Source organism: Cibotium barometz, chromosome 33 (genome assembly GCF_041138505.1).
Source record: "Cibotium barometz isolate CiBa-2024 chromosome 33, ASM4113850v1, whole genome shotgun sequence".
NCBI classification, from domain to species: Eukaryota; Viridiplantae; Streptophyta; class Polypodiopsida; order Cyatheales; family Cibotiaceae; genus Cibotium; species Cibotium barometz.
Genome location: NC_141078.1, coordinates 7,517,788 through 7,531,977, shown reverse-complemented (window position 1 = coordinate 7,531,977; position 14,190 = coordinate 7,517,788). Strand labels below are relative to the sequence as shown.

General features: G+C 41.3%; 1 protein-coding gene across 4 annotated transcripts in view; it reads right to left on the bottom strand.

The window, feature by feature from the left end:
* Positions 1 to 8,810: 8,810 nt before the first annotated feature.
* Positions 8,811 to 14,190, bottom strand: part of LOC147619252 (ABC transporter B family member 25, mitochondrial-like) — a 71,758-nt gene continuing 66,378 nt past the window's right edge. Inside the window, exons 14-17 of one of the 4 annotated variants that reach the window (XM_086772915.1) lie at positions 9,752 to 9,802; positions 9,564 to 9,620; positions 9,388 to 9,486; positions 8,811 to 9,286 (exon numbers count right to left, since the gene is read on the bottom strand). In XM_086772915.1, coding sequence (XP_086629041.1) covers positions 9,161 to 9,286; positions 9,388 to 9,486; positions 9,564 to 9,620; positions 9,752 to 9,802 — 333 coding nt within the window. In that variant the 3' untranslated portion in view covers positions 8,811 to 9,160. Of the gene's footprint in view, positions 9,287 to 9,387; positions 9,487 to 9,563; positions 9,621 to 9,751; positions 9,803 to 14,190 lie in introns of those variants that run through there. The other 3 variants (XR_015261831.1, XR_015261832.1, XM_086772916.1) reach the window with 3 other exon arrangements.

Here is a 14,190-nt window from a genome sequence, read left to right as displayed (position 1 = left end):
TATGCAATCTGCATACCTTACACTCTGCATCTGTCTCTGAACAAAGCTAGGAGGCTATGATGCAGAAACCTCTTCCTACAAATCACCATTCAGAAATGTAGTTTTGACATCCAACTAATGCATATTCCAAAATTTATGCACAGCCAATGCAATTTCAATGGAGGCCAACTCCAAGCACATGGTTGTAACCTAATTATCATTCTCCAATGCATCAAAATGAGAAAGTGGTTCCTCATTACATGCAATGGCAATAAGGGATGTATCAGTAAAATGAGATGCATGTCGAGAGACAACACGTGTCCAACCTATCACACAAGCTGGCACAGAGCTAGCACAGAATCACAAATGGCTACATTCTCTTCAATTAATGCATTACCCATGGTATCCTGATCCAAGTGTGACTGATCTGGAGCAATAGGGGGAATGTTAGTGGGCTGCTGAATTTGCTGATTGTCAGTAGTAGGCAGAAGGCTAATTTAGAGCCAAAGGATGCTCAACGGATTCAACAATAAGCATGAAGATTAAGCCATGTGGACAATGTGCTATAGTCACAATTTGCAACAGTAATGCATAAGCTGTCAAGTTCCACTGAATGCTAATACATCAAAAAAGGAACCTTAGTCAAGGGTCAAGCTAATAAGGAGCAATGGAAATGGGCTAATATAACAAATTTTTAGCATTATAAGTGAGCTAAAAATGTTGAAAATAAAGGGATAAAGAAATCCCAAATGAAAGTATCTGTTAAGTGGGGCAGCAAGGCATACATCTATCCATTACTATGAGAGTATAAGGCAATCTCTCAGTAACACCATATGCAGAGGTGTGTATGGAAAAGTATGTTGGATGTGGAATCCCACACAGATGGATGTAAAGAAACCCTGAATTATGCATAGAGACAAGGCAACAAAGCTGAAGGCAATGTAACAGTCTGATACCATTAGCATCCATGTAAATGAGCTGCAAAGGGGAGGCAACTCAAACAAGAAGTTAGGAAAGAGAGTAACACATCTCAATAAGTAAACAACACTGCATAAAGATGTCCAAGACATAGCACAATTGATAGGTCAAATGCATAAGTGACCAAGGACATCACCAATAGCAATATACAACATGTGCTGCCCTCAAATGCAACATCCATAGAGACAACTCAGGTGACAAGTGTTATAAAGCATAATCATCTAAGTATGTAATGAAGATGTAGTGACTAAGGCATAATCATCATGAGCCAAATTAGCATCTTCCTTTACATCAAATGAACCAACACTAGCTCACACACCCAAATTAGAGTACCAATCAGAATCCGACAATGACAAACAAGAAGCAAGCAAATCACTGCATGTGACTGTTAAGGTATAGCCATCATGTGCAAAATTTGATTCCTCGGCATTTTCAGTGGTAGTTGTAGCTTCTTCTTTTTCTCACTCTCTATCCACTTCTGGCATTCCTCAATATTACATGACTAGGTTTCTGATAGTAGTTGCATCTTTTCTTCTTCTCAGTTTTCTCCTCTTGGGACTTAGGAGGATTTGAATGGGCTTGTGCTTTGCCCTTAGGTTAAGCACTAGAAGCGGCCCCAGATTTTCCTTTACCATAATGGGAGGCAACAAAAGCCTGATTTGTAGCAATCATATTGTTCCAATTGAAACAAGATTTGTAGCAATCATATTGTTCCAATTGGCTCATTGAATGCCACATGAATAATAACATAACTCATTGTTAGTGTGCGAAGAAAAACTAGTAGGGTGGACTTTGGCACCACGATAGATGCTCCCCACCACTGTGCCAAGGCAACCATTGGCCTTGCCATCCCAAATGTCACTCCTCAATTAGTACAAGCGCTAGTGCCCACCTACCAAAACTCCTTACCAAGAGGTGTGTAGTATAGACCCCCATAATTGTTGTATATCCACCTCTAGTGCTACAAACTTAACTAGTTTCTTTAAGAATCCTGCCAATACAACATTCCTCAATGACTTTGTATTTACAGATAGAAACCTACGAATAAGAGAGCTATCAATCCTATGAGAAACAAGAGAGCTATGAGTCTTATGAGCAACAAGAGAGCTATGAGTCTTATGAGCAACAAGAGAGCTACAAGTCTTATGAGTATCAAGACCTATACAAGGTAGCAAACGACAGGGACAATAGAGTTATGAGTCTTATGAATAACAAGACCCATACAAATAGGAACAATATGATCCTTATGGGTATCCTAAATAGGCTACACTCATAGACTATGCCTCTCTATTCGAAGTTGTGGTGTAGCAAAGAGCGAGAGACCTCAATAATTTGATTATAAAGGCCCACAAGAGCCTTGCCCCAAATCCCCCAAGTGCTTTAAACACTTTGAATCCTGTAGCCCTAACATAATTCCTTATGGAGGCACATGCTATAAGCACAAGTGCACGTGTAGAAGTGTAAATTCATGTTGAGATATTGAGCTCAACTAGTGTGAATATGGGTGATAAGCCAGGATGATAGCTCTGCATTTATGCCACTCGCATAGTTGGTGAGATTATGGGTGATATGCTGCCAGTGGTTTACAGGCTATGTGGTGACAACCACTTTGGTGTAGTATACTTATGGCATAGTTATAGTGTTAGCTCCTCATGTAGTTGGGTTCACACTATAAATCAACCTTTGTATGTTATAACTAGTAGGATATTACTTTCCTTTATAGTACATACTCTTATCTTTATGTTATGGTTGTAGAGAAGAGAAGAGAAGAAAAATTTAGCTATCCATTTCTCATGTGTGCTTGTCTACTCGTGTGTGTATGTTTACCTATAAAGGAGCTCAAAAGGAAGAGATACATGGGTAAGGGTAAATCCATCTCTTTCCCTTTAATTTGGAAGAAAATATTTGCAGGTAAGTACTAGGTAAGAGTAGCAACAAGCAGGCACTAGGGAGACACAAGAGCAAGGTGTACTGTCTAAACTGTGAATGAGGTTTCTTATATACTAGCTAATCCCAAGGTGTCCATTTACAGCTAGATGGCCATGGGAAAAATTCAATGGGACAAAAGTGCCCATGGCATAAGTGCATAGCCTCATAGTGTAGTACTATCAAATATCTAGCAAACACTCCTGCAATACAAATGTGAGGTTTGTTAGCGATTGCAGATTAGTCTCTGAAAGGGAAGGGGCTCAAAGCTTTGAGAAAGGTCTTAAACTTTTCACATGATACGGCGTTACTGAAAAGATCTACCGCATTGTCATGTGTACTACAATAGATCAAATGATTGATCTCACTTGCATGGAGTCTCTTTCTGACATAGTCATAATGCACTTTAATGTGTTTAGTCCTGGCATAAAATATAGGATTCTTGACAAGTGCCATTATGCTTTGATTATCAATGAGAATAGGAGTAGGGGTGTTTGAAAAGACATAAAGATCCTCCATCAATCTTCTCAACCATACATATTCAACTATCACAATGTGGACACATTTAACTATCACAATGTGAACACATTCAACTATCACAATGTGAATGTTGCTCTATATTCATCTTCATAGGACAATGTTGCCATAGTTGGTTTTTCTTACTTAGCCAAGATATGCACGAACATTGCCAAGAAAGAAAAAATTTCTTGATGTGGATTATCGTATATCATAATCATCTGCCCAATCGGAATCACTAAAGACCTATAATTGTAAATCACCTCCCTTGGCATAAAACAATTCAAGATCTTGAGTGCCTTACAAGTATGAGAAGATACGTTTAACTCCCTATTAATGCTTTAGTAAATGCATGAACTTTGAAAGTTATGATACACCATACTGGATGTATTGCACAACTACTTAATCATAAATGGTTATGTCGATGGTTCATTTGGTATCTTGTAGACTAAGTTTTATAATAAGTTCTATTGGTATAAAAGTTGGTTTGCAACTTTCCATGTTGAACCTCTTGAGCAGTGCTTTCATGTACTTTGACTACTTAATGACTATACCATCATCTTACTATATAAATTATATACCCAAGTAATAGTGTAAAAGACCAAGATCTGACATCTCAAAATTTTAGGCAAGGTCAGCTTTAAAAGCTGTTATAAAATCCTCATTGGTTCCTGTTACTAGCATGTCATCTACATAGAGAATGACAATAAGCTATCCTTCTTCACATATAAAGTGCTTTCCATAAGATTGTTTTAAAATACCCATCCAATCAAATAGGCATGGATCTTCTACTACCAAGATTCGGGATCTTATTTCAAATCATATAAAGCTTTATTATGTTTTTATAACTTCTGTTTGTCTCTATCCTCAATAAAATTTTCGCTTCATTAATTTTTTTAAAAAAAAATCCATCTCCTTATATTTTTCCTTTTTATTTAATATAATCCCTACTATAGGGGTCAGGGGACACTAACGATGAGCGGTTCTCTAGGACCTAGTGTTGCAAGAGACAGAGAGGGCCACAAGAGGACACCAGCGGGCTTACACGTCAGATTCAAGGCATTGAGTGCAGATCATGCTCGGGCGGCCCAATGTGGCTTGCTTGTAGTGATTTAGGCGCATCCAATGATAGCCAGATCTGGGCGGCGAGAACACCAGTTGCACTGTACGGCTGATGGAATGACATGAATAGAAAAGAGAACGCCAGGGAGAGGGAAAGAAGAAGACGAGGACAAAGAGAAAAAAAGAAAGATAGACGCAACAAGAGAGTTTTTTTTATTTTTTTGTTTTTGTTTTTTCCTCCTTTTTTCACGAAGAAACTTAAAGAACTAGAATGCTTGGGTACCCTTATCCTCTTGATTGCTTGGACTTGTGTGTTGTCAACGTACTTTGAAAGAATGTGTGTCATTCCGTTCATGTATAAACATCTTGAAGTGCTTGAATATTGCAACCCATACCATTTCTGCAACACCTCCTCTTCGTATGCGTGTCTTTCTCAAGTTTATATGAACAGCTTACAGAGCTCGAATGAGCATGAACATCAAGCCTATGATTATATTCAACATGATGAATCGATGGACATTGATAGAGATCTCAAGGTACATCACAAGGTTGATAATTCCAAATTCATTACCACATTTGAATCTTAGTTACATGTCATTCATCAAGTCATAGGATTTTCGTGCTCGTTTGTGTGAGTGAAGTAAAAAAAAAACCATACATAAAGTATGGTGGGGAGTTGACACAATCCTTCTCGAAATTTTATAAACATAGGAGAATGTGCCATTCCCCCGTTTCCCAAATAGCACTTTCGATATCGAAAGTGGACCAAAACACCTTCAGTGTTGAAGGCGGCCATTAGTCCTACGCATTGATTCATGATACAAAACTCATTTAATGAATTTGTAATTTTTAAATTTTCGAGGTACTTTTGAATCCCCATTGAACATAAGAACATGCTTCAAGCTCATTGATTTTGCGGATGTCAGCAGTCTAGCATTGCTTCCAAGTATGCTTTCAAATTCATGTTCATTCAAGCATTTCAAATATGCTCTACACTACACCCAAGCACTCACACAAAACATGGTAAAAGAATTAAAAAAAAAACAATCTTGTTTTGTAAGCTTCAAAGCATGGAGTGCACCTAGTTTTGATGATAATGATGATATGTGTGTGTGTGTGTGTGAGAGAGAGAGCGAGAGAGAGAGAGAGTACCTGCTTGCGTTTATGCACGAAGACATCTTGTGCATGAGGTAGTTGGGGATTCTCAAGCATATACAAACTTGCAAAATGTACCCGGTGGATGCGGCACGATGCATCTGGCCATGGACCCCACCACCTCAGGATGCCAATTGGCAGTGAAGACGGTGCTCTGTGATATCTTGGCATGGAAGGAGGACGTGGAGAACGAGGTGGCCATCCTATGCAAGATCATGCAGGCACCTGCCCTAACGTCATCAAGTCCCTGGGCTTCAAGAGCGGCACCGTGGAACGGCCAACCAAGATGCGAGGTGAAAAGGGTGTTTTGATTTCTATGAGCATTCGCACATGCTCCTGACTCGAGGCTTCGGATGAATCTTTCAGCTACGTTACCTCCTCTCCCAACAGGCTCACTTATTTCTACAATGGGGCTAACTCCACCACTTGAGATTGTAAATGAGAAATCTGTTGATTGACAGCAGTAGCCAACCACTGAGGTCTTCAGCTGCTCTAACTACTGTTGAACTTTCCATCCTAGCAATAGATCTGCCTTCTCAAGATACTTGGCTAGATATTCAGTGCATTGCCGAGCCATTATCAATAGAACGTTTTGCGAGGCATAACGCCACTTGATAGTAGGCCTTCGCCCAAGTCCATACCCCCTCCTCCTCCCCCCCCCCCCCAGCATGAACCGCTTCTTCTTTTGGCATGAAGCTTAAGATAAGACCGCTTTATAAACTCGAGCATCATCTTACAAACATGGGATTTTGTTATATGCAGATAACATGATAAAGCACCTTATCGTAGGACGACACGTGAAATCGGCAAATTAGTTAACATAACTCCGTTTCCTAATGGTGATTGTGTCCTCGCATCACCATAACTTGGGTGGTGAAGATGTTTCCAGTCCCAAAAAGATGTAGATGGTCAAAGATTTAGTCAGTAAAGAGACCAATTCATGTGCTTCTCAAGGCCTATCACAAAGATAAAAGTTGGTTGGCCATTGAGTTAAGAAGCATGTTGAGGATGCATGTGATGTACTGTGAGTGAAAAAATGCTTGATGTGAGGCCTCATTCCTAGGTTTGTGAGTTGTGTGATTTGCAGATTCATGTGTTAAGACCACATTCATTTGTAAAACTAATGGAGGTCTAGAATTGTTTGGTGCCATAAGATATGTTTCTTAGGTCTCATGATGGTGCTAGAGATTGGGCTGCTTCGTTGTGTCTTTGATGGCGAGTTTTTTTTTTGGGTGATGGTGAAGATAGTTGAAGAAGAGGTAAATGGTCTAATGAAGACTATAAGGAGTTGTTTCTTTAAAGACCTTTGGGGGTTCTTGCACATTTAAAGGGGATCCAAGCAATGGGTCATAACATGGACTAGGTATCATGGACCAAACTTTCACCCTGGCTCCTCCATCCAGAGATATACCCGGATGGCTGTCGATGATGATGAGGCTTGGTGTAGGTGCGAGCTAGTGTGAGTGCTTATGTATGCAAGGCGTGCTTATGAATGTGAAGTCTTTGTGAAAATTCAAGTGTTGTGCAAAGACTATGAGAGCTAAGGGTGTCTCGTGTGTGTGTTCTCCTTCATGTGAAAACTCCAACACTTCTACTTTCTTCAACTCTTAATTTTGCTTTTCTTGATCATTTTTTTCACGTTGATTGAGAGAAAAATGAGAGGCTTTTTCAAGCCGAGGTTTGTCGTTTGAAGATTTGGTGACAAGATGGAGTTGTCAAAAAATAATTATAGAGAACAACCACTTGTGCACGTGCATCTTTTGTGATGAGTGGAACCATGAACCAAGAGTTTGCCCACTAAGGTCTCTTTATCCAGAAATAGACTTGAAGGTATTTTACATGCACACTTTTTGTAGTACTTTCAATGTAGTATGGTTGTTTGGTTGGTCTCATAGTTTATAGTACTTTGGCTTCAAGTGCAGTATCATTCTTTGGTTGGTCTCAAGGTTTCCACAACTTTATCAAGGAAAATTGTGAGCTTTTGCTTTTTGAAGTGTATTTGGCCAAGACACTTCTAATGTTGATATTCCTACATTACTTGTGTGAGGGTAATGTCCTTAGATTTATGACATTGAATACCTCCCCACGCATGTTTTGCATTGAGTATTCTTTTGTGCTAGAATGTAAATACGTGGGGTGGCATTATCTCCTTTAGTTTTGATGTCACCTTTTAAAGTGGCCATCACTTGGGCTCACAATGCTCTTCACATCACCTCGAAATCACATGTAGCACATCTTCAAAGAGACCATCACCATTGCTTTAGTACCACCGCCTCCATTATCGAGCATGTGGGCATGGAAAGATTTAAACTTCCAAGGAATCACAACAAAAACATGTACTAAAACTTCTTTAAAAATAAGAATTGAAAAGATCACAGCTCAATAGGGAAAATTTGGACTAAAAAAAGACCTCCAAAAAGAGCCATGTTATCACTTTTCTGGAAAAAATGGAGCCTTGTGAACCTTATGTGTCTTACGTCAAAGCCCCCACATGTGACATACTAGTAAGGATGGTGTGGAAGGACTCGGTTAGTAGAAAGTACGTACTTTTGCATGACTTGCAGTTAAGTATTTTTGAATGACTTGAAGGTGTGCTTTATACATCATGTTACTTTGCCATCGCCCGTTATGTTACCACTTGAAATTCCCTCTCAAAGTAGCAGAATACTTGGGGCAAATTCCTTTCAAATCATGTGTGATTTTTACTTGTAATCCACGTAATAGAGAAATGTTAAGTGACACAATGGCTAGTCACCGAGGGTGCAAAATGCTTGCGACAAAAGAGTTTGTTTAGTTAGAGCCTTATATTGAGACGATTGACCTCTTAGAATCCTTTGGGTCCACCAAAGGTGATCTTGGCACTAAATCATGGGGGAAAAGACAAATCAATGGGGATCATTGAGGAATGACCAAATGTGTAAGTGATCATGAGACCATCATGTTTTGGCAAACTGTAACACGTTAATGCAATCTAATAACAAGCTTCACTACCATGATTAAGTGTTTATGTGATGCAGAACGCCCCGTTTGGTATTGGCCACACAAAATTTATCATCTCAATCATGAGATCGAAACTCAAATTTTGGTTTAGGTGGCTCAAAGGACTGAGAAGGTTCTAGGGATTTGCTTTTGGTTGTTGGGTTAACCAGTTATGAATTTGCACTCAGAAGAAACACCTGCAATGTTATGATAGCATTTGTCAGCCAATAGAATCCAAGAGAATGCCAAAGAGCTATATTGTATCCATAATGTTTTCATCAACATTATGGAGATTTTTTTTGAGAAAATAAAATTGGTAGTGTTCAAGAAGATCCTGAAGCAACTTGGACATGCATGTCCAACTGCAAGGTGGCTGTACAAGAACTTTCCATACATAAAAATGTGGTCCAAAAATTACACTGGTAGCATTTTTGCTTCCATATTGCCATCTTGAATGTATCATTTACACTGTACCACCTTAGGTAGGTGGATGGTGGATGGACCCCAAAGGTAGCCTGAGGTTATTTAGGTACTAAACCAAATAATTAGGTGCTTTTTTTAATGTTCATAAAGGCACCAATGGTTTCTTTTCCTCCGACTCCTGCAAAGACCACATGTCTGCATACACGCCTTTCCTCCTCAAAAGATCTTGATGTGGTCCTTCCTCAATAACCAGTCCACCATCCAAAACCTATATGGCATTCAATGTTCAAAAACATCCCAGATATCATCAACTCGTACGTTGATCACTCACATGTCATCAATACTTAGGCTGTTGCAAATACACCATACCAGGATTTTATCACAATGCATTATCGTTGATAATCGATGAGCCACAAATACACAAGTTCGACCTGTAGACAACTCTTTTAGTGTCTTCAAGATCCCTGCCTGCACAAAACCCAGTCATTGAAGCCACAAATTTTTGGTCACCAGGGAGAGAAGACAACACAACAGTTCATTCTTACTTCTGTGGTTGAGTCCAGTGCACTTGTAGCTTCATCACATATAAGCAATCTTGGAGCCTAGAGACCATAAGAAAATCATTAGTACTTCTGCATGTAGACCATCTCCACAGCATGGCATTACTGATTGGTGGTTTGAAATTGGAAACAACTAGTGTAAGAAACGTGACAACATAAAATTTAACACTCACTTTAAGAAATGCTCTTGCTATGGCTACTCGTTGCTTCTCACCTCCACTGAGCTACAAGAATGCACAAAATAACCAGATTAGGAGTAATTTCTTTTTCTACCCATGGCATCACAAGATCGCTTCAACTGAGGCCTAGAAATCAAGTTTGCACATGCTCAGCCTCTCAAAAAAAATAAAGAATCAGCGTGCTTTTGACATAAACTGTGAAGTAGGCAAAAGAGGACTTAGCAGCTCTCCTTGGCTTCAAAAAGAGTGGAAGAAAAAAAAGTGGAAGACAACTTCCTAAAGAGCACTATAGAGGATCCCTCTCATGACATGGACATACTAGCAGATCTTGCTTGACAACCATCAGAAAGTAGGAACTCTGGCTGGCAGCAAGCAGCCCCCTCCCTGGCCCTGGCCCCTACCCCTACCCCTGCCAGGGAGAGAAGACAACACAACAGTCATCCATTGTGAGTTCATTCTTAATTCTGTGGTTGAGTCAAGTGCACTTGTAGCTTCATCACATACAAGTAAACTTGGAGCCTAGAGACCATTAAAAAGATATTTAGCACTTCTGCATGTAGACCATCTCCACAGCATGGCATTACCAGCCCCCTCCCTCGCCCCTACCCCTACTACAAAACAACAGCATCACCCCCCCCCCCCCCCCCCCCCCGCGGCCGCTGTGGTCATCTTCACCGGCCTGTCCAAAGATTACTTTGAGCTTCTCCTGGTGATCGGACGCTCCATCGATCAAGTTTAGAGTCTCCCCCAGACAGCAACGAGCGACCGAGGGTGGCAAGATCCCCAACACTTCGAGTTCTCATTGCCTAACGATAGAACCTTCCAAGCCACCTGGCCCACAGTTGGATAGGATTACCTTCCAACATAGGTCAAGTTTTTTAGTCTTCCAGGGGAGTGCTTTGTCAGCCACCAGATGGATTACCATGCACGCTCTTGCCCTCCCCATTGTTCCAGTGAGGGGCAGACGGCACAAGCCACTGTAGGCTGCAGCCTTGGAGCCTGGACAACCAGCACAGCCTAGCAACACTCGCCACCCTGCCTGCCGTCTCTCCCACCCCAGCCTTGTCTTCGAGCTCCACTCCACCAAGTGGCTCTCTCCCACAGCAAGAAAAGCAACAACCCACCACTGAGCAGGAATGGCAGGTGCGTTGCCGCTGCCCTTGCAACAGGCTTGCCTAAAGTGGTGGGCACCATAACAGTTCCTATGGAGAACCGTTATGAACATTTATCTCAGGATACTCCCACAGAGCCTACACCTGATCTTGTGGGCCCGGAGCCCGCACAGGCAAAGTCACTTAACACTATCCCATCAATGAGGAGCATGTAAGACTTGATGAATCCTTGCCATAGGTGAAAAATCCAGATAATAAGCAACCTTTTAGTTACTTGAATAGCGTTACAGTGGAGAAAACTTGTACACTCTTTCAGTTTCAGTCTTTATCACCTACACATCCTTCCTGATTCTAAGGTAAACCATTTGACCAACCTTGGCCTTAGAATGTTAACGCTCATGATTTGCATAAAACTTGGCCCTTCCTGCGTTGTCACAAAATAAAGATGCTTCCCAAGCGATGGTGTCCACATGGGACCACACACTTTTTTTTTTTTGTAAAGCTTCATGTCATTAATTACAGGTGGGAAACCTCAAAACGAGGAAAACCCACCAAAAAGACCATATACAAGGGAGACTACTAGAGTGTTCACTATGTTCAGTGTGAACATAGTTAAACATCTAAAAACAATCTGTAAAAAGAGCATACAGAGATGAGTCAATCTCATGAAGAGAGAGACAGTCATATAAAGATTGCTGAAGAGAGGAACGGAAGTTTGTCTTAAGTCTTGAGTGTGTGCCATGTGGCACCTCTATAATTGTCCCATAAGTCAGTCTACTCTATCTTGTACTTCTCACCTATATATTGTGGGTGTCACATCAATGAAAGTATCAATCTTGTGTCTTGTCTACACTCATCTCAAGGTATGTCTACGCTTTATGTCTTCTTCTTGTCTTGCTTTCATTTCAGTTTCAGTTTCAGCTTTGTCTCTACCCCATTTTTCATAACATGGTATCAGAGCAGGTTTATCCTGGCTCCCCTCATCTTTGCCCCTGTTTCCTGTGAGCAACTGCCCCTCTTCTTTCTCTTGCTGCAGTCACTTGGTTCAGAACAGGCCGCCGCCTTTGCTGTTGGCCGCCGCTTAGCTGGGTGCTGCCCCTGCTCTTGGTAGTCGACCTGCTGCTGTAGCAGCCCAACAACTATCTGCCGCCACATTTTTGGGAGCTGCCTCACGTTTTTTTTGTATCTCACCGTTTCTATATGTTCGCTCCTGTCCTCTAGTATTGCACATGTAGCTCGTTATATCAGTAAGCAACCCGCCGGCCTGAACTTTCTGTCCGCCCACCTTCTTGCTGTCCACCCTGTTCAGGCTCATACAGCCCGCTGTACTGTTGCTGCTCTCCTTTGGCTGCCTTCTTCATCGACTCAAGGGTGCGCATCATCTAGAAGCAGCTCTGCAGATCGACTTTCCTCCTGTTAACGAGCTATTTGCTGCATTCATTTCTGCCATCGCTTCCTCTTGAAGAGTCTACAAGGTACTGTGCATTGTCTCCTTCAGTTTGCTGGTCAGTCCGTTTCTTATCCTCATATCTGCAAACTGCTAGTTCCTCATGCTTCGATGGGCTGTCACATGCTATGGCCTTGACAAGTGGTGAGAGAGCCGGCTTCTAAAAACAGTTTGGATCTCTTCTTTCATTCATTTCTGCAATCTTGTAAGGGAATAGACACTGCCCTTGCATTTTAGCAAGAGGTAAGACCTTCCCACATGGCCTCTTCTACTCATTCTCTCATGTCTATCGACAAATTCAATGGGTCCAACTTTCATACTTGGCAAATCAAAATCAAGTGCCATCTTATGAAAGAAAGTCTTTGGGACGTTGTTCACCATGCTGCTCCCGAAGATTCCGACATTGAGCAAGTTATCACTTATGCTCCCACTGCCAAGAATGACAAAGCCTATGCTATCATCTTGCTCGGTCTTGGAGATGATTACATTCATCACATCTCCGACATACAGTCTGCTTCTCGAGCATGGATCACTTTGGATACCCTTTTTGGACCCCGCTCTAAAAACTCTAAGATTGCACTTATGATCTCATTCTTTGATCTATATATGCAGGAGGGAGCTACTATAGCCTCTCATGTCAATTATTTTCGCAGTCTTATGGTTCAGCTTGCATCAGTGAAGTTCCCCATCTCCGAAGATATTGCTATTGCTGTGCTTCTCAAAAGCTTACCTGACACCTATGCTACTCTTGTCACTACCTTCAAGTATCACAATAATCCTACTCTTGAAGGTATCATCAATGCTCTCCAAGAAGAGGAAAGAACAAAACAACAAAAGGTAACTGACACTGCATTTTTAGCAAAGAAAGGAAGTTCTAAGGTAAGAAAGCCTTGCACCCATTGTGGAAAAACTAATCATATGGAGAAGGACTGCTTCAAGGCTCATCCATGCACCATTTGTGGCCGTGATAATCACCGGGAGAAGGACTGCTACTCTAAAACCTCTACATCAGCCCCTGCATCTACCTCAGCCCATGTTGCTGCAGCATCTCCATCAACAGCTCTTGCTGTTCATTCCTCACATGATGAGGAGTGGGCTTTCTGATTACTTCACCTTTCTTGTCTACCACTTTGACCACCGATGATGTAGGTCAAGGGGTTCTAGTGTCTTACTCATTATGCTTTTTGACCTCTCTCTTGTCCCTACCCAAGAGGCAGAGATTGCCCTTGAGGAGGGGATGTCTTCAAGGTCCATCTGTTTGTCTACAGTCAGGTCTACAGTCAGTCTTCTGTCTATCTAGTCTTGTCTGTCTGTCTATTTGTCTATCAATCTGACTGTGTCTTGTTTTAGATCCATCTTGTCCCTATCCTTGTGGACCCATATGAGGATATCACTTGAGGAGGGGTGTCTCAGGATCTTTGTCTATCATGTCTTCTGTCTTGTCTCTCAGTCTATAGGTCTTTATGTCTGTCTTCTAGTCTTGTCTTTCTGTCTTCCTCCTAGTGTCCACTTAAGGAGGGTGTTGGAAATAAGTGCACACTAGGTGTACTATTTCTCTAGTCTACATTTGTCTAGTCTCAGTTTTTGTCTTAAGTCTTGAGTGTGTGCCATGTGGCACCTCTATAATTGTCCCATAAGTCAGTCTACTCTATCTTGTACTTCTCACCTATATATTGTGGGTGTCACATCAATGAAAGTATCAATCTTGTGTCTTGTCTACACTCATCTCAAGGTATGTCTACGCTTTATGTCTTCTTCTAGTCTTGCTTTCATTTCAGTTTCAGTTTCAGCTTTGTCTCTACCCCATTTTTCATAACAACAGTCCACTTTCCAAAAGCAGGTGAAGACATAGACATACACATATGACCCAACAT